The 14,509-nt window shown below is 41.3% G+C and overlaps 1 protein-coding gene across 1 annotated transcript in view; it reads right to left on the bottom strand.

The window, feature by feature from the left end:
* IL31RA (interleukin 31 receptor A) overlaps window positions 1-13,861 on the bottom strand; it is a 29,876-nt gene extending 16,015 nt beyond the window's left edge. Inside the window, exons 1-5 of the mRNA XM_072360069.1 lie at window positions 13,486-13,861; window positions 4,695-4,779; window positions 3,307-3,603; window positions 1,970-2,090; window positions 1,660-1,844 (exon numbers count right to left, since the gene is read on the bottom strand). Coding sequence (XP_072216170.1) covers window positions 1,660-1,844; window positions 1,970-2,090; window positions 3,307-3,603; window positions 4,695-4,749 — 658 coding nt within the window. The 5' untranslated portion in view covers window positions 4,750-4,779; window positions 13,486-13,861. The remainder of the gene's footprint in view (window positions 1-1,659; window positions 1,845-1,969; window positions 2,091-3,306; window positions 3,604-4,694; window positions 4,780-13,485) is intronic.
* Between the last annotated feature and the right edge of the window lie 648 nt (window positions 13,862-14,509).

Raw genomic sequence — 14,509 nt, 5'->3', positions numbered from 1 at the left:
AGGGAAAATAAAAGAACTGGAGCTCAGTTGCTAAGGTCAAGTTCTAATTACAGATGAGGAAATAATTCTGTCACGAAGGATTTCAGGGTAAGAGCAATGTGAAGAAGACAATGGCAAAAGGACAGATAAACACAGAAGAGAGATGACTGATATGTAGAATGTGGAAAGTAACATGGAGCTACAGCAAGCCTGAACACAAGTCATAAAGGCACACAAGGCTGGAGAGCTGACAGAGTGCTGCATCAAAAATACGCAGTTCAAAGGATTATGCTTGTTTCCTCTGAAACAGTACTGTCAAGCCTCTCATATTCTTAGCACTGACTCTAGAATAACTGGCTCTTCTTGACATTTCTTTACCACAGCTAAAATTTGCACCTCACATAACTTCTTGTGTGTGTGTGTGGTACACGCAGCTGTTTCACTGATGCTTGAAAACCACTGAGGACCTGAAACTGACATACGGGTTTTGAGCAGAAACATTCACTGTAGCTTAGTTGTTTATATTCCACAAAATCCAGCTCAGGTCAAGCCCTGTATCTGCGACTCATCCTAGATTCACCCTTTCCACCAACGTCTCACATAGAGCCACCAAATCCAACACATTGCAGCAGCCTGTCACTCACATTGAAAAAAGAAGTACTTAGAGGGACGTACATTGTGCAGGAAAGAGTGACAGTGCTGACTTCCCTCTGCTGAGACAAAATCTGGAATACCTACACCAGAATGAATAGAGAAGAATGCAGTACAGAAGAAGAGGGGGTCAAAATAGTACTACTGTTCTTCAGAACTGCAGAACAGGTGATTTTTCCTAACCGGGAAGTAGAATATAAGAATAAATGATAGGCAGTTCTGGTGATATGGTGATAATAGCATTCATATACAGCCTGATGCTCTACTGACATCTAGTATTACTCAAAAACACAAACAGTCCAAGCACCAGTTATTTTAAGAAAAAATTTTAGTTCATTGCCTTTACTTGTAGATTAAAAAATGCTTCAGTAATTTGTGATTTACAGACATTAGCCAAAATATTGCTGGGGTCAGATATTCTAGGTATTCTGTAATACGAATAAAGCTTTTTTTTTTTTTAAATCACCCCTTGGTAGGGCCAAGAAACTGCTTAAATTTGCTGCCTGTTCCCAGCAGTTCAAAGACTGTTACATTTACATAGAAAGACCATCAGTTAAACCATAAGAGGAGATTAACTTTTCTAAATTGTAAGTATCCAAATTTTCAGAAAAGTAAAAGGAATTAAGCACTTTATTAAACACTAGATGTCGTTCATTTCAGACACTTTGAAGTCTTACAGTTTAAACTTTTAAGTAGTCAAGTGTGGAGTCAGGACTTGGACTTGATGATCCATTTGGGTCTCTTTCAACTTTGGATATTCTACTGCTCTACAAATTTTAACTAGCAATTAAAATGAGATGGTTATTCAAAAGTAAACCAATATAAAACTAACTGAATCTAAAGAATTATTTCAAAACATTATATTGGAAATGTTATATTTCATAGTTTTATTCTACTAAAACTAACTTACTTTACACATTTTGTCCCAGAGATCTCTAAGCAGTATTTTACAAAGAAGGAAAAATAAATGGGAATAAATGGCTCAACAGATACTATGTTTTTGTTTTTATTTAACTATCCATTAATTACCTATTTCTTCCATATTTATAGGAACACAATCTGATGAGGCTTCACCCAAAACATTTTCAGCTTTCACTTGAACACAAAGATTATCACCAAATGGAATATTTGGGTAATGAAATGAACATGACTCAGTTTTGCTTGGGCAGATGGAGATCTTCGGCTCTTGCATAATTGGACCTCGTACACTCATACTAAAAATTGAAAAAATGGGAGAAATAACAGGAGTTATACATTAGAATGGATAGAAGGGATGGGATAGGGACACAACTAGTGGTCTCACCCCAGCATACCAGTTCCTGGTACATCCTATACTTACATTTTTCTGTAAAGAGTATAACTTGTTTCAAGATTTGTTTCTCTTCCTGAAGTCCAGTTACAAGTAAGCTTTATATCAACATCGTAAATGCAGGAAATATTTCTTGGTGTGCCTGGTGGAACTGCAGAGACAAAGGAAAATAAATTCTCATGAAAATAAGCAATTTTAATATAAAACTTCAAATGTTAGTAGGCAGGCTGATTACATCACACCACTACATGACTTGCATAGAACATAGTTTAAGAATTTATCTCCTTCATAACCTTTCACAAAACCAAAAAAAGAGATTTGCTCCAGCTACTTCTCAGATGTACTTAACTAAGTGGGCCTAAAGGAATTTTTATAGTAACTCACTAAAAAAATTTGTATCAAATCAATATGCACTCCAGCCTGAACCTCTAAGTATAACGCCTGCAAAGCACCTATAGCTAGATGTCAGTACAGTTAGTAACAGAAAAACAAAGAAACAAAAAGAGGGTAATCTCTGAGAGACACAGTTTCACTTAGTTCCTTCCCATTACCACCTACCCTACCAAAACTGCTGATCTGAAAAGCCCTCATGACCTCAGAAAGATAACTTCCTGGAAAACTTATCAATACAACTCTGAAGAGACCCCCCTAATTCCAGACTCCCACTCTTCCAAGTAAGATAACACAAAGGAATGCAATCTTCATAGTCTGAAGCTGTATCTGTATTAAAGCCAGTCTTCTTTACTCAGCAGAAGAAATGGGAGTTGAAGAGAAGACAAAGACCTCCAATGAAATAAACTAGCTGAACAGAGTTCTATGAACTCTACAAGAAGCCCTCTCTCTGAAACAGTCTACCTCTGTTCTATTAAAAGATTTCCCTTTTGCTAACATGCTTAAGATACACTTAACCTGGAAAACAGGCAATATTTTCTGCTGTTCTTTTTAGCCAGGAACTTACTTCTTTGCATTTATTCTTTACTAGAAAGGGATCCCCATGCAGATGCTCATATACAGTTAGTATATAGTATATATATGCTCAATAAATTAGAAAAAATAGTATTTAGTTTACCCTTAAGTCTTCTCCAGATGAGACTATAATTTGTTTGGAATACAGGAATGGAATAGAAAGTAAACCATCCCTAGAGAAATATAAAGTTGTCTAGTCTAGACATGAGAAACAACTGAAGAGAAAACTTGCACTGATTTAACTGGCCAAACACTGGGTCAGAGAGATTATGGACCTGCATGAATAAGGTTTGCCAGAAGTTTAATGCTTTACTTTGGGAAAAAAGAGAGTTGTTTTAAAAATATTTTTATTTTAGGTTATTCAAAAACGTTAAAATTAGTTGCCCCACATTTCTACTTACAGCCAGATTTCACTTCAGTGTGAACCAGAAGTTGTTCTTTCCCTAAGTACTTAATAAAGCATTTCACATGTGCTTTGTTGTGAGTGAAATTATTGATAGTTATACTAGATACAGTCTCATTGACAATATTGTAGTTTTCCTGAGCAATTAATTCACGATTCAGTTTCCAGATGATGTGGCTTGCGTTCCTGTGAGGTGTGTAGTGTTTTCCAAGAACACAGAATAGCTTCAGGGTGGATCCTCTTTCAATTGCAGGAGAAGAAGGAAAAATGTCAGCATCTCTTGTAGAGGTTTCATCTAAAAACAAAATTAAAGTTATCATATAACCTAGTCTCTCTCTCTCTCTCTCTCAAAAAAAAAAAAAAAAAGAAAAAAGAAAAGAAAAGGGCAACTTATCAACATATATGCCCAGAGATCAACACTATTCAAATAAAATGCTCAGATGGCACCCATATTATATCTATTGATATAGGTATGTGTAAGAATGATGTTTCCATATCTTTGCTATTGACAGTGTGTAACAAGTGGTGGTGACTATGTTGAAAAAGTTTTTGGCTGCTCTACCAAACTGTGTTGTTGTGCTTTCTGTATCTGCTGTAGTTTCTAAGGAAATAAATAGGAGGCACTACTTTTGAAGCAACCTACAGACTACAGATGAAAAATAAAATCCTGTGGTTTTCCATTCAGATCTGTTTCTTAACCACTTCAGAACCAGCCATACAACATTCATTACAATTTCAATAGTTACTGTGCAAACTTAAGTTGACTGTGGAACTACCACAGTTCTAAAAAACTAATTAATCAGTTTTTTTAAAAAAAAAAAACAAACCTTCACACATTGTTACTGTTATTGTGGCTTTTAAGATCGGGGATAATGTTACTACTCAGAAATTCATGTAATGACTACTAACATTTGGCATTAACTAGACCTAAAACAGCAGACATTCACTGCTCTTTGGGTGCTTGTGTATTACAAAGGTATTCATTTGGACTATCAGATCACCAAAGTTAAACCTTGACAACCCAACAAGAACTGAACACTGATATGACTTCCAGATGCAGAGTCCTCCATCATTCTGTGCAAGAGTAAAACAGCTAACAAGGTAACTTTTAAATATATATATATATATTAAAAAAAAAAAAAAAAAAAAAAAAAAAAAAAAACAGAACAAAACTTACAGAGATCACAGTTTACACACCAGACAGATCAAGAATACCGTAAGTTAATCTTTCACCCTATCCTGTACATTACCTAATCACCTGCTAACTCCTATGTTTAAAATACTCTGGTTTTCATTTTAGTAACACTTAGAAATTATATTTGGCAAAGGATCCTTGCTGGTAAATTTTCTATTGGCAAAATGAGTGCTAGTAATTAAGAAACATACCTGCTGCAGAGCTTCTACAGAGCAAGATAAATATCCAAATCCAACATTGGAACATTTCCTTTCCAGTAACTGTGGGAAGGAAACACTGTCAAAAAATAAAAATATTAAATAAATAAAAAGCAGGTAGATGCCCTTGTAACTTCAACACTTTGCAAGCATTTATATAACAAGAATAATGACTCACTTGGGTTCAATCTAGGTATTGATTTACCTAAGTGTTAGTTTCCTGCATGATGCGAGAAATTTGAAGCAGTTTTCCCAAAAGATGAAAGGGACAAGTATATCTGAAATCCTTCTGAGGGGGATCCAATCTGTCTTTTAATTGCAGTGTGAAGCATAAAATCACTCAGGTTGGATAAGAACTTAAAGGTCATCAAGTCCAACCACAACCTAACCATAACAACCTAACAACCCCCCTGTAGCAGGATTCCAGGGTCACAATCTGAATTAGTGGGTGAGCTATGTGAGTACTTGAGTGCCTGGAGTAGCAGGGGGTTCAGGAGCCACCCTACTTCCGTGCAATCTGAGTATGCGCAGGCTCCCCCTTTCCACCCACCCTTGTCTCCTGCCGTGCATCTGTACAGACGGGGGAAGGTCACATTCCTCCCCTGATATTCAATCTAAACTTACCCTGGCACAACTTGAGGCCATTTCTCCCCATCTTGCCACCTGTCACCAGTAAGAAGAGACCAGCCCCACTCTCACTGTAAGCACCTTTCAGATACTGGAAGAGAGCTTATTGGTCTCCCCTCAGCCTCCTTTTCCCCAGACTAAACAGCCCCAGTTCCTTCAGTCTCTCCTCATAGGGCATATTCTCCAAGCCTTTCACAAGCCTTGTTGCCCTTCTCTTCACCTGCTCTAGCACCTCAATGTCCTTTCTGTACTGAGGTGCCAAAAAGTGAACACAGTACTCAAAGTGAGGCCTCACCAGTGCTGAGTACAGGGGCAGAATGACTTCCTTAGTCCTGCTCACCACACCATTCCTGATACACGCCAGGATGCCATTTGCCTTCTTGGCCACCTGGGCACACTGCTGGCTCATACTCAGCAGACTGTCCACCAGCACACCAAGGTCTCTTTCCATCAGGCAGCTTTCCAGCCACAGCTCCCCATGTCTGTAGGGTTGCCTGGGATTGCTGTGACCAAAATGCAGGACCCAACACTTGACCCTATTGAAACTCATACAGTTAACCTTGGCCCATCAATCCAGTCTACCCAGGTCCCTCTGAAGTGTCCTTCTCCCCTCAGACAGATCAATGTTTCCTCCCAATTTGGTGTCAGTGTCAAACTTACTGAGGATGCACTCAGTCCCCTCATCAAGATCATTAATAAAGATCTTAAATAGAAGTGGCCCCAGTAGAGCCCAGGAAGACACCACTCATGACCAGCCACCAACTGGCTTTAACTCCGTTGACCATAACTCTTTGGGCTCGGCCATCCAGCCAGTGTTTTACCCAGCAGAATGTACACCCATCCAAACCATGGGCAGCCAGCTACTCCATGAGGATGTTGTGGGGGACAGTGTCAAAGGCCTTACTGAAGTCCAGACAGACCACGCTGACAGCCTTACAATCATCCACTAAGCATGTCTCCCTGTCATAGAATGAAATCAGGTTTGTCAAATAGGATCTACCATTCGTAAACCCATGCTGACTGGGCCTGATCCCCTGGCTGACCTGTAACAGGTCTGTGATAGCTCCCAAGATTATCCATTCCATAATCTTCCTCAGCACCAAGGTGAGACTGACAGCCCTTTCTGAAGATGGGTGCCACATTTACCAGTTTCCAGTCCTCTGGCACATCCCCAGTTAGCCAGGACTGCCGAAGGATGATGGAGAGTGGCTTGGCAACTGCATCCGCCAACTCCCTCAGCACTCTAGGGTACAATCCATCTGGCCCCATGGGCTTGTGAACACTCAGCTTTTGGAGCAGGTCCAAAACCATCTCATCATAGATCAAGCAGGTCTTATTCTGTTTCCCATCCCTGTCTACCAGCACAGGGGGCTGTGTTCCCAGGGAGTAACAAGTCCTACTATTAAAGACTGAGGCAAAGAAGGTAATAAGTACCTCAGCCTCATCCTGATCTTTGGTCACCAAGCTGCCCTCTGCATCCAACAAAGGACGGATATTCTCCCTAGCCCTTCCTTCTCTTACTGCTGAGGTATTTATAGAAGTATTTACTGTTGCTTTTCACCCTAGTTGCCAAGTTCAGTTTTTGCTGAGCTTTGGCCTGATTTTCTCCCTGCACAGCTTCACTATGTACTTGTAATTCCCATAAGTTGCTTGCCCACTCCTTCAAAGACCATAAACCTTCCTTTTGTTCCCGAGTTCCAGCCAAGGTTTCTGTTCAGCTAGATCAATCTCCTTCCCTGTCAGCTTGTCTGCTGTGTTCTGCATCTTTAAAATGACTTCTTTAAAGTATTCCCGGCCTTCCTGGGCTCCCATGCCCTCCAGAACCACCTCCCAAGGGACTCTCTCAACCATGGCCTGAAAGGGACCAAAGTCTCCCCTCCAGAAGTCCAAGGATTGGTAAGAAAGAGAATTACATGAAATTTGGCCTCCCTAACTATTCTGTGGGGACAGGCATTAAACAGGGCCACCTCTTAAAAAGGCTAAATGAAAACTATATTCCACTCAAAAATAAAGGAAAATCCTAACAGTCAGATGACTCTTAACCAGCCCAGTAGAACACACACCAAAGACTGCTATGCAGTTGTGGTCAACAGTGATGCATTCCACTGTACTTTACTACCTAGGAGACTAGTGGTTGCAGTGCAACTGATATGATTCAGAGGCAACTACTGATACCAGCAAAACAAAGCAAAATCATCAAGAACTTTACAAGATGATGAGCCTCATCCAAAATATTGAACAGAGGAGGAAGGATGAACCCAGTACAAATCAACATTCTGCAAAAATGAATTACAGATGCTGCACTGGCATAAGAACTTTTTTTTCCCCCATTTCAAAAAGTTAATTATTTAATTAGATAGTTAAATAAAATGTTTTGTAACAGCTCGCTCAGTGAATATGTCTTTAATCTTGGAGGAAATACTAATTCATGAGAACACCAAATCCTGTGCGTGGCATGTGAAGATAAGCGTTTATAGCTGTTTACAGGAAAGAGCTTGGGGCATTTTACATAAATGATAGAGCTCTATTATTTCTTTTTCGTAGCCTTTAATAAAAACCCATGACAAAAGCTCAACATCTATTCTTAATTGTAAAGACTTGGGGAAATAAAACTAATGTTAAAAACACAGTTTTTCCTAAAAAAGTAAAGTAAAAAGAAGATAAAACAGTCACCACAGTACAGTCATCTAGAGTGAAGCAATCTCACTGCTCTAGGTAAAATGGGTGTTAAGTTTTCTTAATTGTAGATTACTCAAAATATTATCTCAACCTATGCCAAGAACAAAACAAACAAATCCCCAGACAGGGCACACGACTACAGAACAAAATGCCTTCTAGATTAGCCAACAACCATTTATGAGAAGGTCTCAATCAATTCACACAAAAATTTTTAATGAAATTAACAGTCAATTTCAATACAAAATGTAGTGGGGGGGGAACACCCTATAACATGACATGGAAATTTGATTTTACCTGGGAGCAACGATCCTTCTACTAGAAATTAAATTACTGTATTGATCGCATGCAAAATAAATAAATAAATAAATGTGAGAAATAAAGGAAGTATGAGCAGAAGAACCAACTTGGTTAGAGCATAAAACACTTCAAAGGATGCAGAAACTCTTAGCACAGAGAAATAGAACAATCTGCCATATAGTAAATCAATCAATCAATAATTAAAAGGCCTATTAAGTATGCCTCACATTTCCCACAGTAAATCTGTTTTATATCCTTGGAATTTTTCAAAACGCTAACAGTTTCTGCTGAAATCTTAGCATGCCAGTTCTGTGTTTTTGAAGGGACAAGACTGAGGCTGCCTTTCAGCCAAAAAAAAAACATTTAGGCACTTCTAAGAATAGGGAAAATGTTTTCATGACCAGTCCTACCCTAGCAACCCCATACTCCCACACTCTTAGCAAGCAATTGAGACTCAAAAGCACAGGAAAGTCATAAACCTATTTTCAAGTTATGCTTGTGCCAAAAATATCCCAAACTACTGCATATTCTACTGCAGTGGAGCACAGTGCTAAGAAGACCAGGCATGGGAAATCCAGCTGCAGTGCCAGGCTACAAGCTTTCAAAATATTCTAGCTCCTTGCATTTACATAAAAGATTAAACAAAGATCAAGGATCCCATCTGTACTTAGCAATCTCTACCCACATCCTCTACCCACATCCAACTTTCTGTTCTGTTCTAGTGCTCCTCCAGTGCACATTACACAGTCAGACACACACACTTAGTAAAATAATGTTATTGTTAAGTAGCAAACGTGAATAGCTTTTAAAGTATCTGACTTTCCTGAAACAGAGAACTGCAAAGGGTCTAGGGAGATCCTATTATGTTTTCTCCCAGCTGTAAGTTGTTACTTTGGTTCAGTACTGATGCTGTAACAGCACCTCTTTTCTCCTTCCCCAGTTTAGCAGCTGGATACTCAGTGTGCAAATTGCCAATTACAAGATGTCAGAAATCAGTGTAGCAACTCAGCAGGTTACAGATTTGCTTACACCTTATGTGGTTGTCACTCTAATCACACATGACTAAGTAGCAGTTTGGATGTTTACTTGTTCAAGACGCATGTGAAAGAATTGAAAGAACTGTCTGGTGATGAACAAGTTACATCATAAACTCAGAAATGCTTCACTTAAAGATGACCCAAAACTAGGAGAAGAGGCTGATATACCAGAGGGCTGTGCTGTCATCCAGAGGGACCTCAACAGGCTGGACAGACGGGCTGGCAGGAGCCTTACAGTGTTCAACAAGAAGTGCAGAGTCATGCACCTGTGAAGAAACATGTTAAAGCATCAGCACTCCTTTACCATAAGGGTGGCTGGACACAGGAGCTGCAGAGACTCCTTCCTGGAGATCTCCAAATGCCACCTGGATGTGGCTATTGGGCACCCTGATCTGGATGTCCCTGCTGGAGCTGGTGTTGAAAAAGATGGACCCAGAGGACTCTTCCAACCTCACAAGTGGACAGAATGACTGAAAGACAACCACAAAAGCTAAACTCAGATCAGTAACATAGCTGTTTTCTTCAACAAGAACTATTTAAAGATTTGATTAATCAAACTGAAGTTTCTGGCACAAAGGGGGAAACTCAATGAAGGTCTCATTCAAAAAGAAAGAAAAATGTAACATGTCTGGCAAACCTGCCTCATCAGCAAAGCCTCAGGGTTTCCATTTTTAATTTTGAAGTTTAATACATTTCATTATGGTGTAAATATATGACGAAGCCACAGGAAAAAAAGACCCATGACAACTTTTCCTCACATTTTCTATGTGGTGTTACTTCAATAATATCTCCCCTCTTCCAAGATAGGAAAGATTTTTCCATTCAAATCTAATTCTAAGATTATTTTCAATAGTACAAACACATACTTCTGCACACAAGGTAGCTGTTATGCCATTAATGAAAATCACAGTACATCTATAAATTGAACTGGCAGTATGTCTTTAGCCTACATAAAACATAAGCACTCTTCAAGAATCTCTAACATTTCTGTTCAGACCTAGCAGGGTATTCCTTCTTACTAACTACAAATACAATGCTTACAGCAACCCTAATATAGAAAACTGAAGAGCTGTTGATGTCTTTCATTCAGATGTTAGTAGCAATTGTAGCATCTCTATGATGCCAGCTACCAGATAAAGAGACAGCCTCTGTTCTATACCAGATCAGTCAATGCTGACTGACAGGAATCCAGGTGGGAGCTATGCCAGTGAATTAGTGTAGAATTCATTTGGAAACAGGCTCATTTGAACAAGCTATAAACATAAGTGTCCCAAACTCCACTATTCAAATCTGTTAGTGTTCACACAAATCCCAGGGGTAAAAGAGGACATTTCAGGCACAGAATGCCTGAAGTTCCAAATATGAACTCCAGTCCCCTTCCTCGAAAACAGGCTGCAGAAGCATCAGCTCCCAGGAACAAATCCAAGGATGAGTATCAGAGGAGGAAGAACAAAGATTCATCCATACAGGTCAGAGAAGAACAAACAAACTGAAAGAATCAGCAGAGCTGAGGGACAGTTGATGCCCTTTCTGACCTCCCTAAGCCGTACAAATTGCACTTTGATAGGACCATTTGTGGGAAAAGCAGCAGATGCCACAGTAAATGATCCTGGGCACGTTGGTTTCATAGCCTGTAGTCCCTAACTAAATGTAGCTAGCTGAACCTCAGTCCAGGAAGAATAAAAATTAACACTGTAGTATTTCGGTTAAATAGAAATTCAAGCCAAAGAAGCTAAGCACATTTTCTGTTGAAAAATAAACCTATTTATATTTGAAATGATGACAATTTGCTGCCATTACCTATTTAATTCACTAGAATAAGTTCTCAGTATTATTCAAACAATACAGACATACTGGGGAAGCTAGGAAGTTTACGGAGACATCCAAAGGACCGTTGTGGAGCAGAGCTCCTTGAAACCACAGAAACTTGTTCTTTAGATATCACAACAAGAAGTAAAATAGAATGTTCTGCATCCAGAAAGTTCAAGGACTTTTTAATTTACAAGCCGTAAATTGACTGGAATCTGAAAAAAAAAAAAAAAAAACAGGAAAGACTCTGCCATTCTCTAAGCAGAATTAATTAAATAAAAAATAGGAACATCATGATAAGATACTTTTGTTCTAAAATCCTGAAGGATGTGGTGGCCGGGCAAGGTCAGTTCAGTTAATAACTGTGGATAATATTACTTTGTTTAGTGTACATTAAAGTTACGAATGAAAAACTTGTTTTAAGAAAACCTCTTCTTCAGTATAGAACAGTGTTTAGCAGCATGTTAACACATTTGGATATAAAATGCTGAGTAAGATATTAAGGTCATTATTATGATTATTATTATCATTTTAAGTACATGATCATATGGAATTTGATAAATATCCCTAAAAGAAAGGGCAGGACAACAATACTACCCTAATTGAAACTAGAACTAGAAATACTGTCACTGCATGGTCATTCTGTTTTTAGCCATGAAAAAGAAAAAACTTTTGAGTAAGGTTTTAAAGGCCTTGTGTACAGGTCTGACCCTGGGAGTTTACTTCTTAACTTTAGTGTCTGAGGAACCACAGATGTTAGCGTATACACTGGGAGATGATTTTGTCACACATCTCCAGTCCATTGGCCATTATTAAGGTAGTTGCCTTCATACCCTTTCTTTGGGTACGGTCACTAAAAGAAAGGTGGAGAGCAGGACTGAACCAAACACCTCTGCCAGCATAAGCAACTAGATGAGAAACGTGGACTGCTCCTGCAGAGGGATTCACGCACTGTCCTTTAAATAAAGGTAGAACTCTCATCAAGAAAGAGGTTTTTTCTACAAGCCAGATCCAAATCCCTTTCTTACCTCCCAAATCTGGAAACTGTTTTAACTTGGAGTTCATGAAAAATACGTATCAGTCCATACATAAGAGGGAAGATTTTCTGTACTTCAGAGCATTTGTTCACTGGGCACAACGTTGCATTAGCTACCCACCACAGTGCTGTGCGTGTTACCAGAAGAGGGAGGGCCATGCAGGTAAATCTGCACTCCCACACGTAGAAGACAGAACAAGATGAGAATAAAATGTATCATTAAGATGGCCATGAGTGTGCCGTTTACCAATCCCCATACCACAGCTACACTTACAGACACTGCCGATAATGAGTTTTGCAATTATACAGCTCACTGCAATACTTTATCCTGGTTTTCGTAATTAATTTGGAATATAGACAATACACACCACTCCATCCTGTATCTTTCGTAGAGTGGTTAAGAAGCTTACCCTGCATCTCCACTTTCAAACATCCCTCTGCTTTTCCATATGCAGACACCTAGGTGTACTCATATCAACTTCACGTGAAGGTAAAAATTACACTCTAAGTGTTTCACGGCCTTCCTACCCAGTGGACAAACTCATGAAACAGCTGGAGCTGGACATGAAGGAAGCAGGCATTTGTGCAGTCTCTGCTGCATGAATGCAGCACCTGCATGACATAACAGGGAAACCTCTGCACAGCTCATCTTCACCACATCCCTCATCTTCCTCTGTGTGACACCAGATCCCCTCACTCGCCTTCTTAAGGAACACAAGAGCCCCACCAGACTCTTGGCACACGAGTGTCCAAGCACACCACCCCTTGTCCCCAGCAGAGGAGGCAGTTCTCTGTTCTGCTGAGTGTACTCTCTGCTTTGATTCCAGACATGATTTATCTAAGAGACAGCCCGTACAACACAACCAAACACTGACACTAAAACAGCACATCTGTATGAGCCATTTTTCTTCTGTTTTCTACTAATACAGTAAACTCATCCTAACGATATTTTCATATTTCAGCTCAAAGCGCTGGCTGACAGAACCACAGACAGAACCAACTACTACAAACTACTCGGTACAACAACAACATTTTTTTAGATGAAGACTCACCCTGCACGTCCCAAGAAAAAGCCATCAGACTCGCACTGTCACAACACAGACACCAAAGTAACACTAACATCCAAACTGAACGCCAGCCGACTGCCCCGTGCTCCCGCCTGGAGCACCACGTAACGAAGTCTCTCAGAGCTCAGCAGCCGGGCTCGGGCATTTTTAGCCGTTTCTGCCCAAACGCCGCGCACAGCCGCCGAGTCCCGCGCAGGGCGCCCAGTCCACGCACGAGCGTGCGCAGGCGGTACCTGTGGCAGATCCGTGACGGGAAACGACGACGCCCCGCGGGGCAGAAAGCGCGTCCGTACAGACGGTGTGTCCCACAGCCCGGAACGCCTCGGGTAACGCCGCTGCCGAGCGGGACGCCTTCTTCCCCAAAGCAAGCAGCACAGCACTTCAGCGACAGCGTTCGGCTCTTACGTCCCGGGCCGTCAGGAAACGACCGCCATCGCCGCGCTCCACGGCTGCACTGCGTGACGCGCCGCTCGCGGCCCCACAGCCCCGGGACGGCTCCTCCCGCCCGAAGCGCCGGGACGTAGCGCGGCGGAGCGCGGCTCGGCTGCGGGCGGCGGCGGGCGCGGCACGGCCACGCTTTTTCCCGTAACCCTGAGAGAAAGCGGCCCGCCGCGCAGAGCCGCTCCCCTCACCGTCGTGACTGAAGAGCGAACTCCCGCCCGGCGGAGCACACCGGGCTCGGCACCGCCTCCCGCCCGCCCTCACCACCTGCCGGGCCGGGGCAGATAGCAACCTATCGGTGTCCCGCGGGCCCGTGATTTCCAGAGCTGTCGGTGGTGGGCGCGTTGGCACCCATCTCACGCTGCTTCCAAAGCGCTTAAGTACATCAGCGCTGTAATGCGTGTTGATACACATCGTCTTTATACTGCACAAACATGTACAGCGAAACAAGAGGGCTGGGTAATGGCCGGTGCTGATGAGCACTCAGGGACGCGCTTCATGCATTATTTAGGTCATCGGTGCCGTTTGGAACAAATAAAGCTATGATCCCTCCTAAAGCTTGCAAATGCATGCCAACTAATGACGGCCATCAGCCACATAAAACAGAATAAAAGGAACAAGAGTTGGAAGGAAGATGGCAATTATGAGAGATACTGTGCAAATGGAATGGCATACTCCCCAGAAATATGCCTCCTGATTAGCACCCACAATCCTTTCTAGGAAGACAGTCCCTGAGAACAGATAATGCACTTTTGTAATCAATGCCGATGCCATCCAGCAGTCTTGCCCCTAGCCCAGAAGAGATCCCTGCTACTT

The sequence above is a fragment of the Excalfactoria chinensis genome, chromosome Z (genome assembly GCF_039878825.1).
Source record: "Excalfactoria chinensis isolate bCotChi1 chromosome Z, bCotChi1.hap2, whole genome shotgun sequence".
Taxonomy (NCBI): domain Eukaryota; kingdom Metazoa; phylum Chordata; class Aves; order Galliformes; family Phasianidae; genus Excalfactoria; species Excalfactoria chinensis.
Note: the sequence above shows the minus strand (reverse complement) of the source record. Positions and strands in the feature narration are given on the sequence as shown.